Source organism: Malurus melanocephalus, unplaced genomic scaffold (genome assembly GCF_030028575.1).
Source record: "Malurus melanocephalus ecotype Western Australia unplaced genomic scaffold, MMel_1.1 scaffold_433, whole genome shotgun sequence".
Taxonomy (NCBI): Eukaryota; Metazoa; Chordata; class Aves; order Passeriformes; family Maluridae; genus Malurus; species Malurus melanocephalus.
In genome coordinates, this window is record NW_026623665.1 from 416,877 (window position 1) to 436,941 (window position 20,065).

Here is a 20,065-nt window from a genome sequence, read left to right on the forward strand (position 1 = left end):
GCTGTGCTGTTCTGGTACCACTGGTGCTGCCTGCTAAAAGATACTCACACTGCAGAATTTTAATTAGAGTTAGTTGATTGCCGGAGTAAATCATCATGTGATGCAGGCTGGCAAAATCTTCTAATTGCAGCCTTCAATACCTATGTTTACTTCAGGAACAGGGCAAGATCTCAGGCTGTGATAAAAGACAGGCTCAGAACAAAGCAGATACTGATTGCAGGTTTGCAGCCTCTCTCAAATGCAGTCGGCAGAGAGTGGGAAAATCCCTGGCTGTCTATGCAGGACCTTCATTTTTCCCCAGTAAAATTGAGTGGAAGGGTAGTGTGCATCTAGGCTTTAATGCAGGAGCCTCTTTCTAAGGGGCACAGTCTGCTCTTCAACTCTTGCAGATGGAGAAGCAGTTGAGAATAAGCTAAGGAAAGGAAAAATCCTATTATATTCCAGTAGAGCATCCCTCATATTTGTAATGTAGGAGCAGCATTTATATGGGATGGAACTCACAGGTGAGGGAAATATGCTATTGGCTTGCTTGTACATGTGCCATCTCAAACAGTACTTGAAAGTGGATGGGTTCTTGAAACTCAGAGTTCCAAGTGRAGCAAATAAATGGAACAGGTCTGTCCCTGCTCCCTCCCTTCAGGAGGGTCTGGGTTGGGGTTGGAGTGTTCATCCTGTGCTGTGGGATTTGGGCCCTGAAGTCCCACTGACAGTTGTCGACTGTAATCCTCCCTTTTTTAGGAAGCATGCATGCCATACTGTAGGGTAAAAAGTGCACAATCACTATTTATTCTGTTCAAATGAGAGATTCTTTATAAGATCTGTCATGTCCAGGGTTACAGGAGAGGTTTTYGAGGCTGCAGGGTAAAGTCTCTGCTCTGCAGTGTCAGCTATTGATGGGAGCTGTATGMCTGATAGAGTACCTGACCTGCATGACTAACCCGACTCTGTGTGTCAGAAACCTGCCCCTCCYTACAGCTCTCCCTACCATAAAATCAGGGTTAGATTTTTATGGTGGCTCAGGCTTCAATGTCTCCTTGTTTGTAAGGGAAGAGTGAACATGATACTGGTCTGGTTTTGCATTCCTCCATTTTTTTTTGCCAGGTTCTCCTTTGCTCTGCTGCTGGGAACAGCATGGGCACATATCAGCTCTGGTATTGGTTCCTCCCTGGCTCTTCCACACTTGTGCTTATCCCTTGGCGTGCAGAGGGTGTTCCMAGTAGTCCAGGGCTGTTTGTGGTGCTCAGCAGCAGCAGAACAAGTAAACCTGGTTCATCCTGGAGCTGCCTCAAGGGCGGTATAGAAAGGGGAAGGTTTGGAAAATGCTCATTTTCTTGTTGGCAATGCTCAAGAGTGTAAGATCAGCACTTGAAAGGACGCCGTTGTTCCTGTTGCAGTCTGCATTGCAGAAGCAGGAACATGAATTAAGGCAGYAAAACTCTGACAGGAGGAACTTCAYTGGTGGCATGAGCTTGGCACTGCAAACCAGGCCCTCAGCAAACCTGTGTAAGCTCCCAGACATTGCCACTTGCCAGAGCCTCTGTTCATCCCAGTGCATGCCCTGCAGCTCCCTTGCCTTCCTTTCYCAGCAAGGTTTCACAGCCCCTGGTGGCATTTTCACACCCCAGAAAGTGTTTGTGCCTCAGCAGGAAGGACTCTAGCTCTGCTCTGTGCCAGTGCTGGGAAGGAGGTGCTCTGAGCTAGGGATTTGAGTTTGGAAAAGCACGGAGCAGCTGAGGGGAGGAATGTGGGTGARGAGGGCAGTGAGGAAAAGGTGCCCTGGAGCAATGCTCAGTCCCACGCAGATGGTGCAGCTTGGCACCCTGAGTCATGAGGCTCCTGCTGCACAAGGACATGAGTCAGGGCAGCACAAACCAAACCAGAAGTGGCTGACGGGCATGAGGGGCTGCACTTGCTAATTTTGGTCTAGCTCGAGTTACGAGGAATATGACTCTGTGTGTGATTTTCAGATGGCCTATATCACAACTATGACATGCATGTGTGTATGAGAGGCTTACAATCCACAAGGACTGCCATATGTAGCTGGGGAGTGTCAAAAACATGAGGGTCAGCYCCAAATTTCAGAGTGAAAAACATTTTTGCTGCTAGTCTCATTACAGTTTAAAGTATTAATTTCCTCAGCAGCAAAATTAAATGCTGTTGCAGGCAAATGTCCTGTCCCCTGGGATGTCACTGTCCCAAATCTGGAAATCAAGCAATGTTCTAACCCAAGAGCAAAGGCTGCTCTTACAAAAGCATCAACTTTGCTCCCACCCTTTCCAAGGCCACTGATGAACCCAGTAATTGCAGCGTAGCTCTGCCCTGAAGTGGAACTGCTTTCCTGCCAGCATTTAATTTGTACTCTGTAGGAAGAATAAATTAAAACTTGAGACAGTGAAATGTGATCACTTAACAAACCTTTCAGAAATGTCTCAACTCTCAGCTGAAATCAGGATCTTATAATTAGGTTATTATTTTATTAATTAAGCATGGAGTACTAGAAAGGCAGCATGTGTGAGTTGTCTGGTGACAGGGATGTGTGTGAGTTGTGCAGGGAAAGCAGAAGAGCAAAGCCTCTGAAAGCTCTTCCTCATGTGTTACAGATGCACTTGGGTGTTGCTCAGAGCTGCTCCTCCAAGGCTGGGAGTGTTCTCTGTGTGTAAAGCTTGTGGTGCTGTCCTTGGCCCTTTCTRTGGAACTGCAGCAGCACAGCTCTTGGTCAGGAAACTGGGAATGGCAAGGAGCTGCAGGTTCCCTGTCACGTGTTTAATGTCGTGTGGATGGGCTGGGCAGCCAGGTCCCACTMATCACAGAGAGATGCAGACTGCAAACATCATACAGCAGGAGGTGAATGGATAAACCTACCCAAATTGTAGATAAGACAGAAACTGGTACAGTGTTCATTAGACAAAGCTCTTTTCTGCATTCTCAGCGTTGAGGTGAAACTGCTCTTGCTCCTGGAGAGGTGTCTCTCCTGCCCTGAGGTCACAGCTCTGCAGGAAGCAGTGCAAGGCCTGGATCCAGTCAGACGGGTGTGAACAGGTCTGCCAGCACTGGCTGATGATTGTCTGCTGGAAGGGCAAGCACGATTCCTATCTTGGTTCTCAAAGTCCAGAGATCTGGGAAGGGGCATGGATGCACTCARAGAGACAAGGAACTGTACCCCACCCCTCCTGTGTGCTGCTCCAGCCCTCTGCTGTGGGCAGCTTTAAACATTCACTAATAGTTACTAAACCATGGGGATGGGATTCAGGATTTGTGATCTGTTCTGATTTTTCTGATACCATGCTGTATGATTTCCTAACTCCTTCCCTCACAAGCTTTTCCTGCCTTGCATAGACCCCAAGGAGCCGAGTGCCTGGTGTTGCACAAACCGAAGGAGCCGCATGACAACCTCAGTAAGTTTGGCTTTTCTATTTATCAAAGATATTCCCAGTGCACAGGACAGGACAATTTCACTGTGTGCATCATTTCCAGACTGTGGGCCTTGTCTGTAATAGCAACATGATGCTGGAAAGGGAAGATGTGCCTCTGCTTGTTTCAGGGATCTGTAATTATGACACAGGATTGTGCCTTGAGCCAGCAGAGCACCCACTGCATTCCCAGGCTGCACTCCAGAGGCACAGCCACTCCTCACAGGAGTGTTGSCTAGTGAGCACTTCCTTGGCTTCCAAAGGTCAAATAATTTGCCAAAAAAAAAAGAAAATWGTTCACACTGAGWATTTAGAAAATCTGTTTGGAAAAAATGTGTTTCTATGTGTCACAAGGGTAGTTTTTTATGGAAAAATAAACCAAAAAGCTGAATTAAAACCCCAAAATACTGCAGAAATCGTTGCTTGATCTATAAATATTTGTGCCAGGATTCAGCTAAAATATTTTATGGTGGAAGGGAAGGCTTATGGTTTCAGAGAGAAATTTCCCATGGAAGAGTCTTTCTAAGGGGAGAGTTCTATTGCTGTAGTTAAATTAGCCTTTAAAACCAGGTTCTAATTATGTACTCTCCTTTTTGGATTTTGGAGAGATGATGAAACAGGGCTAAGAAAACTGCTTTGGAATGGGAATCTAAATAAAAGCAAGCTGCCAGAACAACTTTTTTTTTTTTTTTACTGCATGGGTGGAACCACAAAAATTCTGTTTTTCCAAMCAGCTGTGACATGTGACCTCAGAACTTTTCATAAGCAAAAATATCCGAAAGGGCACGTAATAACATAACACCGTTGCTGCAATCACAATTACAGGAAGAAGTATTTCTAAAGGAAGATGCTTCAGTCCATCCAGGCAGGAAATCCACCTGATGGGCCACTTGCCCTCTTGCTCAGCAAGGCATTACTTGGATCAGGTCGCAAAATGCTTCCTTTTGTGTCACAGGAGGGGCGTGATGGAAAGGGATTGGCATGAACATCATAGCTGGCAAAGCCCCTGTTGCAGGAAAGAGGAGCAGAACAGCCCCATGGCTTTTAAAAAAGCACGTACATTGATTTGATTTGTTTTTCAAGAGAGGCTTAACTGTGTTAGTGGCAGCTGAACTGCATTGAATTGTGGCAGAATCCGATCCCTTCGAGGCTCAATTCAGTCTAGAGGCGCTTCCCGCTCYCTGCAAGTTTTCCCCAATAATCTCGTGGGAATTTCTCAGCTTGTTTTCCAGCGGCTCTAGCAGCGCCATCCCCAGCGGGCAGGAGGATTGCGGCTGTGCCAGACTCCTTGCGGGCAGGAACCGACCGCCTTTATTTTGGGATACATCCTCCTGGCCCGGTGAGCATCCCCGGCAGAGCAGAGCATCCCCGGCAGGGCAGAGCATCCCCGGCAGAGCATCCCCGGTGAGCATCCCCGGCAGAGCAGAGCATCCCCGGGACAGCATCCCCGGGAGAGCTGCGGCACCGAGGGGCGGAGGCGGCGGCGGCTCCTCCCGGCGCTGGGCGGGCTCACGGTCCGCCCGCCCCCGGAGCCAGCCCGGCCGAGCCCCGGCGGTCCCTGCTCGCCAGCAGCAGCAGCCGCAGCCATGAAGTCGCTGTGCCTCGTCACCGTGGGGGTCCTGGCCATGACGCTGCTSATCGCCAGCATCTCCTTGCTGGTGGCGCACGTCTTCCAGACGGTGGTGGATCTGCAGGTGAAGCAGGTAAAAGCACGGCCGCGTTTTCGTTTTGGTCCTTGTTTACCGCTTTATTGCATCTGAAAATAGCCCTGGGAGGGAGGGCTGGGCTGGCTCCCTCCTTGCAGCAGCTGTGGGTGGGTGGGCAGGAGCATCCCTGGGCCGTGAGCGCTCTCTGCTCAGTGAATCCCTCTGCCCAGCACCACCCGGCCGGGCTGGGCTCAGAATGGAGCTCAGGCTGCACTGGTCCCTGGGCTGGGTAAAATTGGGTGAGGATGGGTAAAAATGCCAYCTCTTGAGGCAGCTTTGCTGGCTGTGGGGCAGCAGCTGTAGCGAGGGGCCCTCTCCAGAGGAGCAGCAGCTGAGGGGAGCGGGGGACACCCTCAACCACCCCCTCTTTTGGCCGTCTCTGTGTTAGATTGCTTGTTCTGCTGCTCCATTTACTGCTGCCTCTGGAGCACAGCCAGAGGTGCTGTGGGCTGGAGCACGTGGTGTCTCCCCGTTCCCAGGATGGGTGATGGCAGCCAGGCATTTCACCCTGTTGTGCACTTGGGGACACCCAGCCCAGCATTGCTGTGGGTGCACAGGCCCACACTGCTCCTGCTCTGCCTGAGCTTTTGTTTCTCTCCCAGAGTTATCCAGTGTGCAATTATCCACTGGTCCAGTGAGAAGGGTCAGCTGTGTTAGCAATCCCCTTGGAATTCCTTTGTAAATGAGCCATTATTTATCTGCCTAGTCTGAGGAAYATCATTTTAGCTTTTATTCTGACAGAGAAACCAGGAATGCTAACCAATGAAGGCATTTCACCAGTGCTRTTGTCTAACTGGTGACCAAATCACCTGTGACCTCCTATTCTTTCCTCTGGGCTGTTGACAGGGAGCATTTCCTACCACGGAAACTGCGTTCTCTTAATTTGAATCAGTTTGGTTTGGCGAGTGCAGTTTTAGGTTGGCACTTGGAGGTGCAGCTCCATCCCCCTGATCCTGCCTCTCCTTGGCATCTGCCATCCTCTGCCATCCCAGGAGTTGTCCTTGCCAGTGTGCTCGATGCTGTTGTGGCAGGAGCWGAGGTTTGGACAGGACTGTCAGGAATTAGATGTGATCCTCCTTACGCGTATTATCTCCCGGCTGCCTGCTCTTCCCCTGCCTGCTCCTTCCCCTTATGTAACAGCAAGTTGGTATTCGCTCAGCAGGGCTGTCAGGAATGCAGGATAAAGTTTCCAGAGTCTTTTCCTGCTTGCTGCACTCCAGCTGGTGCTGGCACACATCTGGATTGCAGGGAATGAGGTATCGGCTCCCTGCCAGAGCTGCCAGCTCCCCCTGGCCTTCTTGGGGAGCCACACGCCCCCAGACTGGGGAGGTACAGCTTTCAGCCCCAAAGCAAAGTACAGCTTTCAGCCCCAAAGCAGAGTGCAGCTTTCAGCCCCAAAGCAAAGTACAGCTTTCAGCTCCAAAGCAGAGTGCAGCTTTCAGCCCCAAAGCAAAGTACAGCTTTCAGCCCCAAAGCAGAGTGCAGCTTTCAGCCCCAAAGCAGAGTACAGCTTTCAGCCCCAAAGCAGAGTACAGCTTTCAGCCCCAAAGCAAAGTGCAGCTTTCAGCCCCAAAGCAGGGTGCTCCCAGTTCCTGTGCTGACCTGGCTTCTCTCCACATGTGCTCCATCCCACGTGAGCTTTCCCTCATTTGTGTGTAGTCTAGAAAGCTGCTGTCTCTTGTGTAACCGTGCGTGTGTAGCTGAGAAAATCTTGTGCAAACAGACAAATCTCAATTTGCCTTTGAAATGGGGCAAGACCTGAGCTTTTGCAAGGAGTTCCTGTTTTGAGGGCTTTCCYGCAGTCCTGAAATGGGGCTGACTGGCAGTGAAGGGCTGGCTTTGCAGTCTGGAATGCAGCTGGAGTGCAAAGCTGTACTGTGGAGCAGCTGAAGCACCMGTGTCTCCAAATCCAGAACCTGTGAACTGCTGAGAATGGCTCTGCTTTCACAGGGGGTTGTGTGCAGCAGCCCTTCCAGCCACAGGCAGGATCTGGGATACAGAGAGGGTTGGGAAGAGAGGGAAATCCAACCTGCTGTCAGACTTCACATCCCCTTGGAATTCAATGGGCAGGTGTGTTGTGACAAGAATGACGGCAGCACTTTTTCCAGAAGGCATTCAAATCTTATCAGTTTATTCTTTATCAGCCATTTTATTGTCCTTTTGTAAACTAACCTTGCCATCCCAATCAGGTGGCCAAAACCTGTTTGTTATCACAGCCTAGGACCTGCAAGTCCAGAGAATAGGAAAAAAACTATAATGTACCAAGATGAATCTCCCCTGCACTGCTGCCAGTGGTGTTGGCTTGTGCTTTTGTGATATTGGGCAGCTACTTGTGATTTTATTGGCCATAAGTGTGCAGATTATGAATATAACCTAATATTTATATATATAATATAAATGAAGTCAGTCATTCCTTTGCCCCGGGTGTTCCCTTCATGCCACATCCCTTATGCTGATAATTTTAAAAAACACTCAGTCTACAAACCTCTTGAAATTCCCCTGGCCTTGTGTCGCCAGCCATCTCTCGAGCTGCATTGGCTGAGTGTTTGAGGCYCAGAAGGACAAGGAGGATGTTTTGTCCATTGATGTTTTTGATCATTTTTGCTGCTGCTGTTTAATGCCTCCTTTGGGGCAGGACATTGCCAAGGTGCAGGAGTAGAGARGCCTGTCCATGCTGGTCTGAGAGCTTCCCCCAGCACCTTAACAATTTTCCCTTAAACTCTGTCATAGATGAACAAGTGCATCTTGGAGTTAAAACATTCCAGGGGAAAAAAAAGGGAATTAAATTTTCTGTGTAGGTTTCAGAAATGTTCGGTACCATTTCCATTCCCACCAGCCCTACCAGTTATATTTACACACATATATATATAAGTTATTTTTAGGAGGGAAAGCTTCCTTTTTATTTCCTGTGTGTAAAGCACAGTCAAGGCAAGGAAACAGCAGCAAATGATAGAGCTGTGAGTTCAGGGCTGGCTGATAAACACAGTGAGCAGGAAGGATTCTTTGGAACACTGGAAATGAGCACTTGGAAAGGAGAAGCCCCAATGTCTTTTAATATCATGTGACAGACACAAATATCCCTGGTAACATTTGGTGAAAGTCACACGAGCTTGCCATGTTTCATTCTTTGGCAGGTTTGGGGAGTGTCTCTGAATGCAGCTCACAAGGTTGCTGTCACTGTACAGAGCTATAAATAGACACYTAATTTCAGTCCAAACTGTGCCATGCAGATCCAAGGAGTAAATCTGGAATGGATATGACTGGTGAACACTTGTGAATACAAGAATTAGTCTCCTTGGTATAAATCAGAAGAAAACAGGATCAACAGCATCAGACTCTGTAGAAAATTGTATACAGGAGGTGTTGGTAGTTCCAGAGAAGTGCTCTGAGCTCCTCAAGCATGTCTGAAACACATGAATTTTTGAGCTGTGCATGGAATACATGAGTTTTAATCCTTAGGGGAAGCAAGCTGCAAGTGCAAATTGCCACCAGCTGGGCTGGCTTTCACTGCCATGCAGCATTATTCCTGTCATGCCAAGCTCCTGCCAATAAGTTTGTCTTGGAAACAGTCTTCTCTTTATCTCATCTTCAAAATCAAAGTCTGCGTGGAAAAAAAGTGGCTCCTTAAGCAGGAAGGCCAAGAATGAGTCCTGAACCAACTGTGGCTGATAAGACYCCATAAACATGGACCACGAGCTGGCAGCTGTCCAGCCTGCCTGGCTTCTGAGCTYCCACTCACAATATTTGACTTGTTTGCACAGAAGAATAAAAAGAAYGAGTGTTGAGGAGAACCATTTAATTGCAAATTATTCCCCCCCTCCCCTTCTTCCGCCTACAGGTGATGCGGTTTTCAAAGACAGAGTTGTCTTTGTGCTTATTCCTGAAAATTCACTCTGTGAGCCAGATTTCTCTTTGTGACCACTGAAGCAGTTCCAGAGTTAGAACTGCATGAAAAACCTTGATTTTGGTGGTGGGGATGCTTTATAGGTGGGGTGAATTTTATCTGAAGTGAGAGATTGAGACGTCTGTCATGGAGCTCTACGTGATAGGTGTGGTTGTGACTTTCCATGTAACATCTGTATACTGATAAGGGGTATTAGTGAAATAAGGGAATTAGTGTTTCATTTCTTAATTGCTTCTGCTATGAAATCATGATTTATAGCTCGGTTGCAAAACAGACTGACAGACTGTGGGTCTGGAGATGCATGAGCTGACATTGCTGTGGGAAAGGAATTAAAGACACAGGCAAAGAAGATTTGCCCTCTTCCAAGATTTTGGAAWGGCACAAATCCTAGAGTGCCTATGGGAAAGAAATTTGTCATTCCCAGTTTTTCTCACAGGCCACTGAAAAACAAGTTCTAATTGCTTTGGAGACAGAATCTCCCACTCTGTTGGAATCTTGGCATTCTTGGGCAAAGAAATCATAAAGGCCAGGACTCTCTAGGATTCCCACTGTTGAGTTCCACTTTAATCTGTAATGTTGGCATGTTTAGTGGTGTCTTGCACCAGATGGAGGTTTTTGCTGATGCAGGAAAGGAAACAGGATTGCTGAGTAATASCTGATCATTCTCCATTCTGGAAAATGTCAGGCAGGATTGCCTGTGGGGAGGAATGGAACTACAAACCCCATCAATGTTCCCGTGGCCTGAGCTGGTTGACAGTGAGATGTTTCAAAGTAGAGCAGATCAAGAACTGGGGTCTGACAGCCTGTGCTCATTCCCAAGGCATGGAATTGCTCTCTTTCCTCTCAGTATCATGCACCAGCACAGCACTGGCTGCTGATCTGCCTGGCTCTTGTTTCAGGGAACAGTACTGAAGAATGGCACAGAGACCTTTGAGGCCTGGGAGGACCCTCCTCCCCCAGTCTACATGCAGTTCTACTTCTTCAATGTGACAAACCCTTTGGAAGTGCTCCAAGGTGCTTCTCCTCTCGTCGAGGAAAGAGGACCATACACCTACAGGTAGGACCCTTTCACCAAAACTCTGATGTGTGACAAAGCTAAAATGTAAAATCCAGAACACTTGGGATCCCATTCAGGGAAAAAACCTAGGTGTTCATGTGCGAGGGAAAGTTAATCCAGGCATCACTTACAACTGGTTTCAGTCAGAGCCAACCCTCACTGTAAAACCTGCTTGGGTTTTAGACATATCTGTCATTTGGATTTGGATGCTGTCCAGCCTCTGGAGCTATCCTGTGTGGCATGGAGAGATTTTCAAKTTACCTTACAAAGGAGTTTTCCTTTAGAGCTGTGTTCTGCTCAGCTGCCTGCAGCCCTGTAAACCAGGAGCATTCCTGTGGCAGGGAGGGCTGTGGTCTTGGAAATCCTGGAGTTATGAGGGGTTCCATTCCCATGGCAAAACGCTGGATGCTGTCAGCCTCACTTCTGGTCCCATGGGCTCATCCAGGCTGGGCACTGACTCAGTGCCAGAAGAAATAGTCTTGACCTAAACTGAAAAAGGGTCAGAATCTGTTAATATTGGGAAAAATGCTGGAATGAAAGCAGGAGCCTTTGTGGGAGCCATGTTTCCTGCATTATCTCTTGCCTTTCAGTTTCCTTCCTCCTCAGCTTTGTTTCCTCTGCCAGCAATCCCTTCCCCTGTCTCCTCTGCATGCTGGTCCTCTCTGTTTAGCCCTGGCAAAGTCCGTGTGGTATTTTGGCAAAATCCCTGCTATTACATGAGCCAGTGGAGCTGGAGAAAGGCTCCAGGTTCCCGAGCTTCTCTTCAGGTGTGTGTAGCAYAACACTGGTCATTAGTCAGCAATGTGTTGTGTGTCAGGAAGATAAATAGGGTTAACAGAGCTGCAGGGAACCACACAGGCTGGTATCCAGCCCTTTTTGCCAGCTTCTTTCCCTTTCTTTAGCTGTGAGTCTCTCCCTGGTGTCACCGGTAACCTGGTTTGGGAGCTGCTCCTTGTCCCTGCAGGAGCTGAGCAGGGTGGATGGGGCTGCTCTTGTGCTGGCTGGGTTGGTCCCTGCCCCGGGGGAGGCCCAGCCTGAGCTGCTGGTTTGCTTTCCATGCATCCCACGCCAGTGGGTCCCTGACACAGCCCTGCCTGCTGTGTTGGGAGAGGGAGGGAAGGAAGGAGGCTGCACATTCCAGCTGCTGCTGCCTCGTGGGCTTAGCCTGGTTCTGGCATGCCAGGGCAGCATTCCCCTGTGCTCTGCTCTGCTCTGCTCTGTCTGACAGCAGCAGGAACAGTTAGGAAGTGGAGAGCTCTCTTGCAGCAGATTGCACAATTCTTGCCTGGCTGTGGCTGCAGCTGGCTGTCAGTGGGTGTGGAGCACAGGGAGCAGGGAGGGATGGATGCTCCAGCCCTGCTGCATGCTCCAGCCAGGGAATAAACATCCAGCTGCTTTCACAGGCCCCGTATGGCAAAGCTTGCAAGACTCATTTGGCTTTAGCATGTGGTAGAACACCTAGAATGCTCTCAGATGAAGTGCATGGCTCTGTGCTTTTATAAATCAGGGTGTCAGGGGAAAGGCTGGCACTGAACTGAGCCAGATGAGCAGAGGGAAAAAATCCCGTGAGTGCCAGGGAGGATGTGGGAGGGATCAAGAGAGTCTCCTCCTGCAGCTCAGAGTTTTCACCAGCATCCACTGTAAAGCCCTTGAGGTAGATTCTGTAATGAAAACAGTAGTGCTGGTGTTTTTAAATCCTGGAAKCTGAACTGGCAGCATGTAAAACAGGTAATTATAAAGGGCAAGCTGCTCATCTGCCCAAGCCTGCTGAGTCCCAGAGAGCAATGCAAGATTGTCTGGTTTTGCACATATTTACAACGTTTTAAGTTTTACATCTCAGAGCCTCCTGCTCATATCCCTCATCAGGGAGTATTATTTTCCTCTCCAGAGCTGGAGAGGTGTCTCAGGTTACTCCTGGCCTATTTTAGGAAGGCATTTCACAGCTGCCCATTTCCACCCCCTCAGTTCCAGCCCTGGAATATAAAATGGATTGCTGTCCAAGAGGCTCTTGCCAAGTCAAGCTGGAAGTGTTGCCAGACCCAAATGTTCCTGGGATGCTGGGAGTGGTAGAGATGCTGTTTAGGTGAGGAAGATGGAAGTGCTTGGCTGCTGATAACAGTAGTTTTACAGGCCTTTCCAGTTTGTTTTGAATCTGAAAGCTGAGGCAGGGTAATGTAGCCTGTTGTGAAAGTGCACTGATGGATCCAGTGCAGCCCAGACACAATCTGGGATCTGAACTGAATGCACAACATCTTCCACAACAATTCTCCCTTGTGTCTTGTGACTTGAAATTTGCCCAGGCAGATGTGAAAGCCAACAGCCTGCTGAGTAAATGCAGGCTTAGGAAAGGGGGAGTTTCACCCTGTGTGTGTGGCAGGCAGTGAGAATAGCAGCCTGCCTGCCATTTCCCTTTTGGGGTTTGCTGTACACAGCTGCAGATGCTGCTTTGCAAAGTGCTAATGGCAATGAAAATTGATTTGTGCTCCTGACCTGTGTTTGGGGGTAATTAAGATGTGACTTCCTGTCAGGCCAGCAGGCAGCTTTTGATGTTCCTTGCCAATTGGACTGGTTTGTCAGCAATCCTGAGTTTTATCCTGCTGCATAGTGCTCAGACAGGGACAGCAGAACCTCCCAGGCCACGGGGAGCAAACAGCAAAAATTCAGTTGAATTTCTGTCATGCCCAGGATTCCTGCTCAAGAATTATAGGAGAACTCAAATGAGACTTGTTCTGTGTTTGTGTCACAAGTAAGCCATGTCAGGAATCTCCTGGGCTCCTAGGTCAGATCAGTGAGACACAGGCAGCCCTGCATCTTCCTGGGAGTGAACTTTGCATGCAGCAGAGGCAAAAGTTTCGGTTTCAAACTGGATTTATGGTGCCTCTAAATCCTTCTGAGCCGTGTGAAATTGCTCTGCTTCCTTTGAGGTTTTTAAAGATGAGGCAAAAATACCAAGTGCAATTTACACGTGGGGTTAAACACTCCATGAGGTCTGACTCAGCTCACACTGACACAGTGGGGTGTCAGTGAGCCAATTCTCTCCCAAAGAACTGAAAATCCCTCCCTATATGTGCCTAAAGCAGTACAACAGACATAAGTTAATTACAGTTAATGCTGTGTGTATTTGCTTAACTTGATTAGAGAACAACCTCTTGTTTTTCAGGGAATACAGGCCRAGAGTGCACATCCAGTTTTTGGACAATGGAACCAAAGTGTCTGCTCTGAACCCAAAGACTTATGTATTTGAACCTGAGAAGTCAGTGGGAGACCCTGAAGTGGACCTGATCAGGACAATAAATATTCCTGCAGTGGTGAGTTCTCTTTCATTCCTTCTTGGAATTCATTCAGAATGAGCAGTGTGTTGCTTCATCCTGACTCTCCCTTTGTGGTAGATAAATGTGATGGAAGAAGCAGAGAGACAGCTTGTGTCTGGTCTCAGTTTGGGGCTGGACTCTTGTGGGGGGCTTATTTTGTTTATTTTGTTCCTCTCCTCACACCTCTGCAGTGTTAATACCTTGCTCTGGTGCTAAGAGATGACACACTCTCCAGGGATGAGGAGAAACCAGGCTTGCTGGGCTTCCTTGAGTGTGTGAAACTAGGGAATTAGGGATGTCAAATGCTTAGAAGGAATTCTGACTTCTATGTGAGAAAGTTAGGAATGCTTGGGGTTATTTTGTCAAAATTGGGGAAGTTGCCTCTAAGTCTGCTTCTCAAACTGAGCAGAAACTACACCAGAGGAGTTTTACATGGAGCTGAATGAAAAGGACCTCTTAAAGTAGAATTCAAGTTTAAAATGCACCCCCAGGCTGTGTTAGGTGAAATAGAGTCTTGCAGTGATCATAGACAGACCATTATTTTGGTCCCATACAGGGACAGCATGAGAACCAGCAGATCTAAACTGTCACAGCTTCCCCAGGAAATCAGGCTGTACTCCAGTACTTGGGGGTGTGGCTCAGCCTTTACTCTCCATCCTAAATTAATTTCAGTTGCTGGGTGCATTCATTTCAACTTCTTCCTCATCATTTCCAAAAAAGCCTGATGTTACTGAATGAATACAGAGCTGCCCTGTATGCAGTAGCAGATAGAACTCAGCTTACTGAGAGTTGCAGCCCATACAGACACTGTATTTTCAATTCCTCCCAGGCATCTCGTGGTGGTAAGGATTATCTCTCCTTCAGATTTTTGGCTTTGATGTACTGTAACAGGCAGTATGAGAAGAGTTGGTTAGCCCAAAGAAATGCTCTGCTTTTGTTATTACCTCTTGAAAGATGAGAAAGGAGATAAGCATTCTATTATAAAATGCTGTTTGCATTTTGGAGAAATGAATGTGCAGTGGTGAGAAGTGTCCATGTCTGGATGCAGCTGGTGTTATTTATCCCCCATCAATCTGATCACTGCTCTCCCATTGCCATGCCCTGCAGACAGCCATGGAGTGGACCAGATCAACCCCTCTGCAGTTTGCCACGGAGGTGCTGCTGCTGCTGTACCAGGAGTCYGTGTTCACCGTCCGCAGTGTCCACGAGCTGCTCTGGGGCTACAAGGACAGGCTGCTGTCCACCATCCACGTGCTGCACCCCGAGATTGACCCCGTGTTTGGCCTCTTCAGCAAGGTAACTGCATGGCCACATTGCCATGGTGGCACTGCTGCAGGCTGGGCTGGGACAGGGCTGGGCCTGGATTGAGTAGGGACAGCCAAGGATGCTCCCTCTTCATCCATCCCTCACATCCAGTGCCAGATAAACTCTCCAAGGATGACCCCCTCCACTCTTGCCTGTGCTCACTTGAATGCCATGGGCCCACTCGTGCAAAGTGCTAGAAAATGTCCTGACTGATTTCTTAGTGATTGATTGAGATTGGATGTTATTTCTGTGCTGCTTCTGCAGTGTTTCTGGTCATTTTGGGCTGTGGGTAGTCCTTGCTTTTTGGAGATGTCTGCACTCCTGAGGCTATTTCCATGGGGTTATTTTCTTCCTGAGGGCTGTTTATTCAGGGACAGCTCTCAGAGGGAGAAAAGGCTCATCTRGTGTTGTATTTCCTGCACTTGGGATGTGTAAAGTGCTTTCCTGGTCACTACCACCTCGTTCCTGTTCAAGGTGCAGTTCAATGAAGTGCACAGATCTCAGGGGTAGTCCATCATTCCTGGGGTGTATTTGGAGCTCCTGCCACCCCATTGCAGTGACCAGTCAGCTGGCACAGATGAGTGGAGCCACTGAAACTCCTGTATCTGTTTGCAGATGAACGGAACCGATGATGGAGAATACGTTTTCCTGAGTGGGGAAACAAACTACCTGAACTTCTCCAGGATTGTGGAGTGGAAAGGAAAAGAGTGAGTTTTTCAGTGTGCTGTTGCCTTTGTCAGAGAGAATGCAATTTCAACCCTTTTCAATCCCTTTTCTTGTTGGCAGAGYTGAGGCAGGAGGAATTAGCACTGCACAGTCTGAGTCCCATTTGCTCAGGCCAGGAGCTGCCATTGCCTCARTGATGATCTTTTAGCCCTTTATTCTCTTTGCTTCCCTTTCCTTAGGTCCTTGAACTGGTGGACAACAGAGGCATGTAACATGATCAATGGCACAGATGGGACATCCTTTCACCCACTGATCAGTAAAGATGAGAAGATTTACATCTTTTCTTCTGAYTTCTGCAGGTAAGGAGAAGACAGTGTCACTCAGGCTTTAAGGCAGCGTGTTTCCATCTATTCTTCTCAAGGTGTTGTGGTTCTCCTCCTGTGATTATAATTAACAGTAGCAATGTTCTGCATTTATTTGTGGTGTGAAGGATGAGAGTTACAGAAAAAAACTCCTTATCTGCAGCAAATTAAGAATGTGTTGTTTCAACATGAAGACTTGTGAGGGCAAAATTTGGAAGAAAACTGGGATGTTAGCAAGGCTAGTCATGAGGGGAATRGAGGGATTTATATGAACTTCCTGAGTCTTCCGGTGTGCTGTGCTTTTTGAAAGAATCCAGATTGCCCTCTTCAGAGATTCACATCTCTGCATGATGCTGAGATTCAACAAGATGCATTTCCTTCCTTACCTACCACTTTGTCACACCCTTGCTCACTTCCCGGTGTGCAAAGAGCAAAACCAATCTGAAWTTTTTGAAATCAATACAGACACGTGTCGGGCTAAATTCAGTACATGGCAGATTGTTGTGTGTTCCATGACCACATTCCCTTGGTGGTGCAGCAGTGACATGGGACCCTGTGTTCCATGCAGCAGCAGGATGATGAGATGTGTTTGCTGTTTGATTCCATACAGAAGGTGGTGSGATGCAAACAGGAGCTGGGTGCAGSGGGGTGCTGTGTGCTGCAGCCTGACCACCCAGCTCCCCTGTGCCTCCCTGCAGGTCTCTGTTCCTGGTGTATGACAGCTCAGGAGCTGTGGCTGGGGTGCCCACGTTCCGTTTCGTGCCCTCCTCCATGGTGTTTGCCAACACCTCGGTGAACCCTGCCAACGCTGGATTCTGTGTGCCCGCCGGCAACTGCCCCGGCACCGGCGTGCTCAACGTCAGTGTCTGCAAGCAAGGTATGTTCTGCTGCTCCTGCAGCTCCACTGTGACCTCTGTGTGAATAACTCCGAGCTGTGAGCTCCTCAAAGGTTTCCCCCAATCCCACTCAGCATTTTCTAAGTGGTGTCTTTGTGTTTTCGCATTCCAGGTGCTCCGATATTTCTGTCGGCTCCACATTTTTACCAAGCAGATCCAAAGTTTGTAGAGGACATAGAGGGCATGCATCCCAGCAAAGAATACCACGAGACATTTCTGGATATCAATCCCGTGAGTGCAGCCTTTTTCCAAGGGTTCTGTGGGTGGATGGATCCAAGCATGTGGGTTTAGSTCACCTGCTGGAGTGGTGTGTATTGGAGTATTCCCGTTGGCCTCAGGGAATCTGTAGTAGCTCCATGATGCTGGATGGAATGGGAGGCCCTTTTGTGCTGTCCCTGTCCCCTCCCAGTTTGTCACAMACCCCACCCACTCGCTGGCAGGGCAGTGTGAGAAACAGMAAAGGCCTGGAGGCTGTGCAAGCCCTGCTCAGCAGTCACTGGAACATCCCGTGTTACCCACACTGTTTCCATCACAGCTCCAAAACACAGCCTGAACCAGACACTGTGGTGAAAATTGGTTCTCTCCCAACTAAAACCAGTACAGCAGTGATCCCTACACCCCCACACACRATTGTGGGTCAAGGAAAAGAGCACAATCACAACCTGTTTGGTTTACAGAAATGGTGCTCTGACTCATGGAGCTGTTAKGTGTAGCTGAAGAGGGAGGAAATTCCACAGCTCCTCTCTTAAGGTCCAGCACAGATCCTACTGTGGTACCAGCTTCTTGCTGCATTCTCACAGTTTTCATTCTTTCACATTTATTATTTTTTTTGACACTGCTCTCTGTTGTTCCCCAGCTGACAGGGCTCGTCATGCGGGCAGCCAAGCGGATGCAGGTCAACGTTCACGTCCGAAAATTACCTGAATTCCTGTGAGTGCTCTCTGCTGCTGGGTGGACGTCTCAAATCTGAGCAGAGGGAATTTTTCTGCAGTGTTCCCATGGAATATGGGTTGGAGAGGGCAACTGAATCTCATTTAGAAGGGGCAGTATCCTCTCCTCTCACAGATGAAGTCRATTCTGCAGTTCCACCTGAAGAATAAAGAATGTTGTATGGCAGCTACTCCCCTGCTCTGCTGCAGGGTGATGTTTATTGGCACAGCTTGGCTGGAATAACTAAAATAGAAGAATTTGATCTGCCCAGTCCCCTTGGGAGAGTCAGTGGTTTCCTTCAGGCTTGTTTCCCAGTGCCCAGGAGCTGTCACAGGAACACAGCTCCTGCCTGAGCCAGGATGCCACATGTGCCAACTGTTGGGGATTTTTGCTGCTGTGTCTGTGTTGCTTGGACAATAGTTGCTGTGTTTTACAAACAGGAGTAACCTTCAACATCAGCTTAGCTCACATTCCTGCTGCCTGGCACAAATCTGTCAGTTACAAAGGAGCCCCTTATGGATCCCTGTCTTTCACTGCTCACCAATTCCCAAAATACACCCCCGCTCCCAAATCAGAATTTATTATCCATCTGGGAGATTTTCACCTCCCTCCAGCAAGGAGGTGAAAATCCACMACAAAAAGGAACAACCCAGAGGTTTTTTAGGGACACCTTCCTCATTTGTTGTTTTTGTATAATCTGTCTTCACAACCCTTAGGCTGAAAAGTTCCAAACTCATAATTTTTTATTTTTCTTTCCATACAGTGAAACAGGCAACATCCGAACGCTGATTTTCCCAGTGATGTATTTAAATGAGGTAAATAGTTTTGCTAGGTCTTTCCAGYATTGTTAATGCTTGCAAAAATACCCTTTGAGCTAGCCAGGAAAGAAAATGCTGATTTTCTTGTTGTTTTGTACAGAGATAGGAAGCTGTTGTTGTTTCTTAGTTAACACCCTCCTGCCAAACACACTCAGTCAGACACTCCTTTTAAATTCAAAGGAGCTGGCCATGAGGAAAAGGAATGCTCAGACAGAGGCAGGACTTGAGGAGATCACACCTTTTTTTGAGTCATGTGTTGTGAATATTCCTGTGCTGTAGATGCATCACTGAATTGATTGGATTTGGGGGGGACTGGTTTTGATGACATACACTGTTATTCCATTCCTAAAGCAAAAGTTTAAAATCCCCATTTCCCTTTGAAATGCAGACTAGCTGATCCCTCTGGCTCCTGGAGGAATTTCCTGGAGGAATTTTTAGTAGGGATTATGTCAGGAAGCAATGAAGTAGTGTTGGAAATGCCTGCCCTTCATAAAAGTGATCATATAGAAAACACAGAAATAAATAAATCTTTTTTTCCTTTCCTCTTCCATCTCTCTCTGCTCCAGAGTGTTCTGATTGATGAAGCATCTGCCAGCAAACTCAGGCAYGTCCTGCTGGAAGCCAGTGTTGTGACTGGGATCCCCTTTGTAATCATGGCCTTAGGGATTGCTTTTGGGGTTGTTTTCGTTGTGCTGGTGTGCAGGTCCCGGGGGATAAGTGAAGAGGTAAGCAGCATGTGAATTTGACCTTGCTTGCTGTACATCTGCCTTCATTTGATTTTCTTTTGGTTGATTTTACCTGTTTGCTGTCTTTCTGTGCGTGTTTTTACATCGTTTTTTGTTGAAAATGACCTTTCTAGGGAGGGGAAGTTTTAATAGACTCAGAATAAACTGCACCAAAGCAAAGGAGCGGAGTTAATCTGAGAAACCTGGTAAGGCAGGCCCTGTCTCTGTGCCCAATTCCCCTGGCAACAGTAGTGACACAAATCAGCCTGTCTAGAGGACCCTGAAAGAGAAGATGAAAAGGCTCCACCGTATTTGAGGACAGATTTAGTTGGTGTCACTGTTCTCAGCAGAACTGCGTTGTGTCAATGGATTGTTTTCCAGCATCATAATGCAAATTTGTGGCCAAAGAATTGCACAGAGCAGCAACAGAAAGTGTTCTCCAGTATTCTGCATTTACAAGACAGTAAATCTGTTCATGAAAAGTTCTGTCACATATTGACATGCTGGCACTGAGGTGCTTGTTGGGGCAAAAGCTCATGATGAAATTTCCCATAAGAGGGTTCAGATGACACAAAGTGTGGAGCCTTTGGTTAGGGGATTAGTCTGGGTTCTCTAGGAGGCTCTTTTCTCCTCGTAGTTGCTGTGGGCTTAGTGTGGTGTCTGTGTTTGGTATTCCCTAAACGCTGTCTTAAAACCTCTGGATCACCCAGGCCCTTGGGATCAGTGGGTCCCACTGCCATCCCAAACCCATGGGATTCCTGTACAGGAGAGACTGGTCCTTTCCCCTTTCCCCCTTTTCCCCTTTTCCCCTCTCCCCCTTTTCCCCTCTCCCCCTTTTCCCCTCTCCCCCTTTTCCCCTCTCCCCCTTTTCCCCTCTCCCTTTTTTTCCCCTCTCCCTTTTTTTCCCCTCTCCCTTTTTTTCCCCTCTCCCTTTTTTTCCCCTCTCCCCCTTTTCCCCTCTCCCTTTTTTTCCCC

General features: G+C 48.0%; 1 protein-coding gene across 2 annotated transcripts in view; it reads left to right on the plus strand.

The window, feature by feature from the left end:
• The first annotated feature begins 4,924 nt into the window (after nucleotides 1-4,924).
• The window catches only part of SCARB2 (scavenger receptor class B member 2), a 16,037-nt gene continuing 896 nt past the window's right edge, over nucleotides 4,925-20,065 (plus strand). Inside the window, exons 1-12 of one of the 2 annotated variants that reach the window (XM_057380026.1) lie at nucleotides 4,925-5,113; nucleotides 9,920-10,077; nucleotides 13,238-13,385; nucleotides 14,496-14,684; nucleotides 15,309-15,400; nucleotides 15,599-15,718; nucleotides 16,420-16,598; nucleotides 16,730-16,848; nucleotides 17,474-17,547; nucleotides 18,311-18,362; nucleotides 18,932-19,090; nucleotides 19,225-19,296. In XM_057380026.1, the coding sequence (XP_057236009.1) occupies nucleotides 4,997-5,113; nucleotides 9,920-10,077; nucleotides 13,238-13,385; nucleotides 14,496-14,684; nucleotides 15,309-15,400; nucleotides 15,599-15,718; nucleotides 16,420-16,598; nucleotides 16,730-16,848; nucleotides 17,474-17,547; nucleotides 18,311-18,362; nucleotides 18,932-19,090; nucleotides 19,225-19,254 (1,437 nt within the window). In that variant the 5' untranslated portion in view covers nucleotides 4,925-4,996 and the 3' untranslated portion in view covers nucleotides 19,255-19,296. The remainder of the gene's footprint in view (nucleotides 5,114-9,919; nucleotides 10,078-13,237; nucleotides 13,386-14,495; nucleotides 14,685-15,308; nucleotides 15,401-15,598; nucleotides 15,719-16,419; nucleotides 16,599-16,729; nucleotides 16,849-17,473; nucleotides 17,548-18,310; nucleotides 18,363-18,931; nucleotides 19,091-19,224; nucleotides 19,297-20,065) is intronic. The other variant, XM_057380025.1, reaches the window with a different exon arrangement.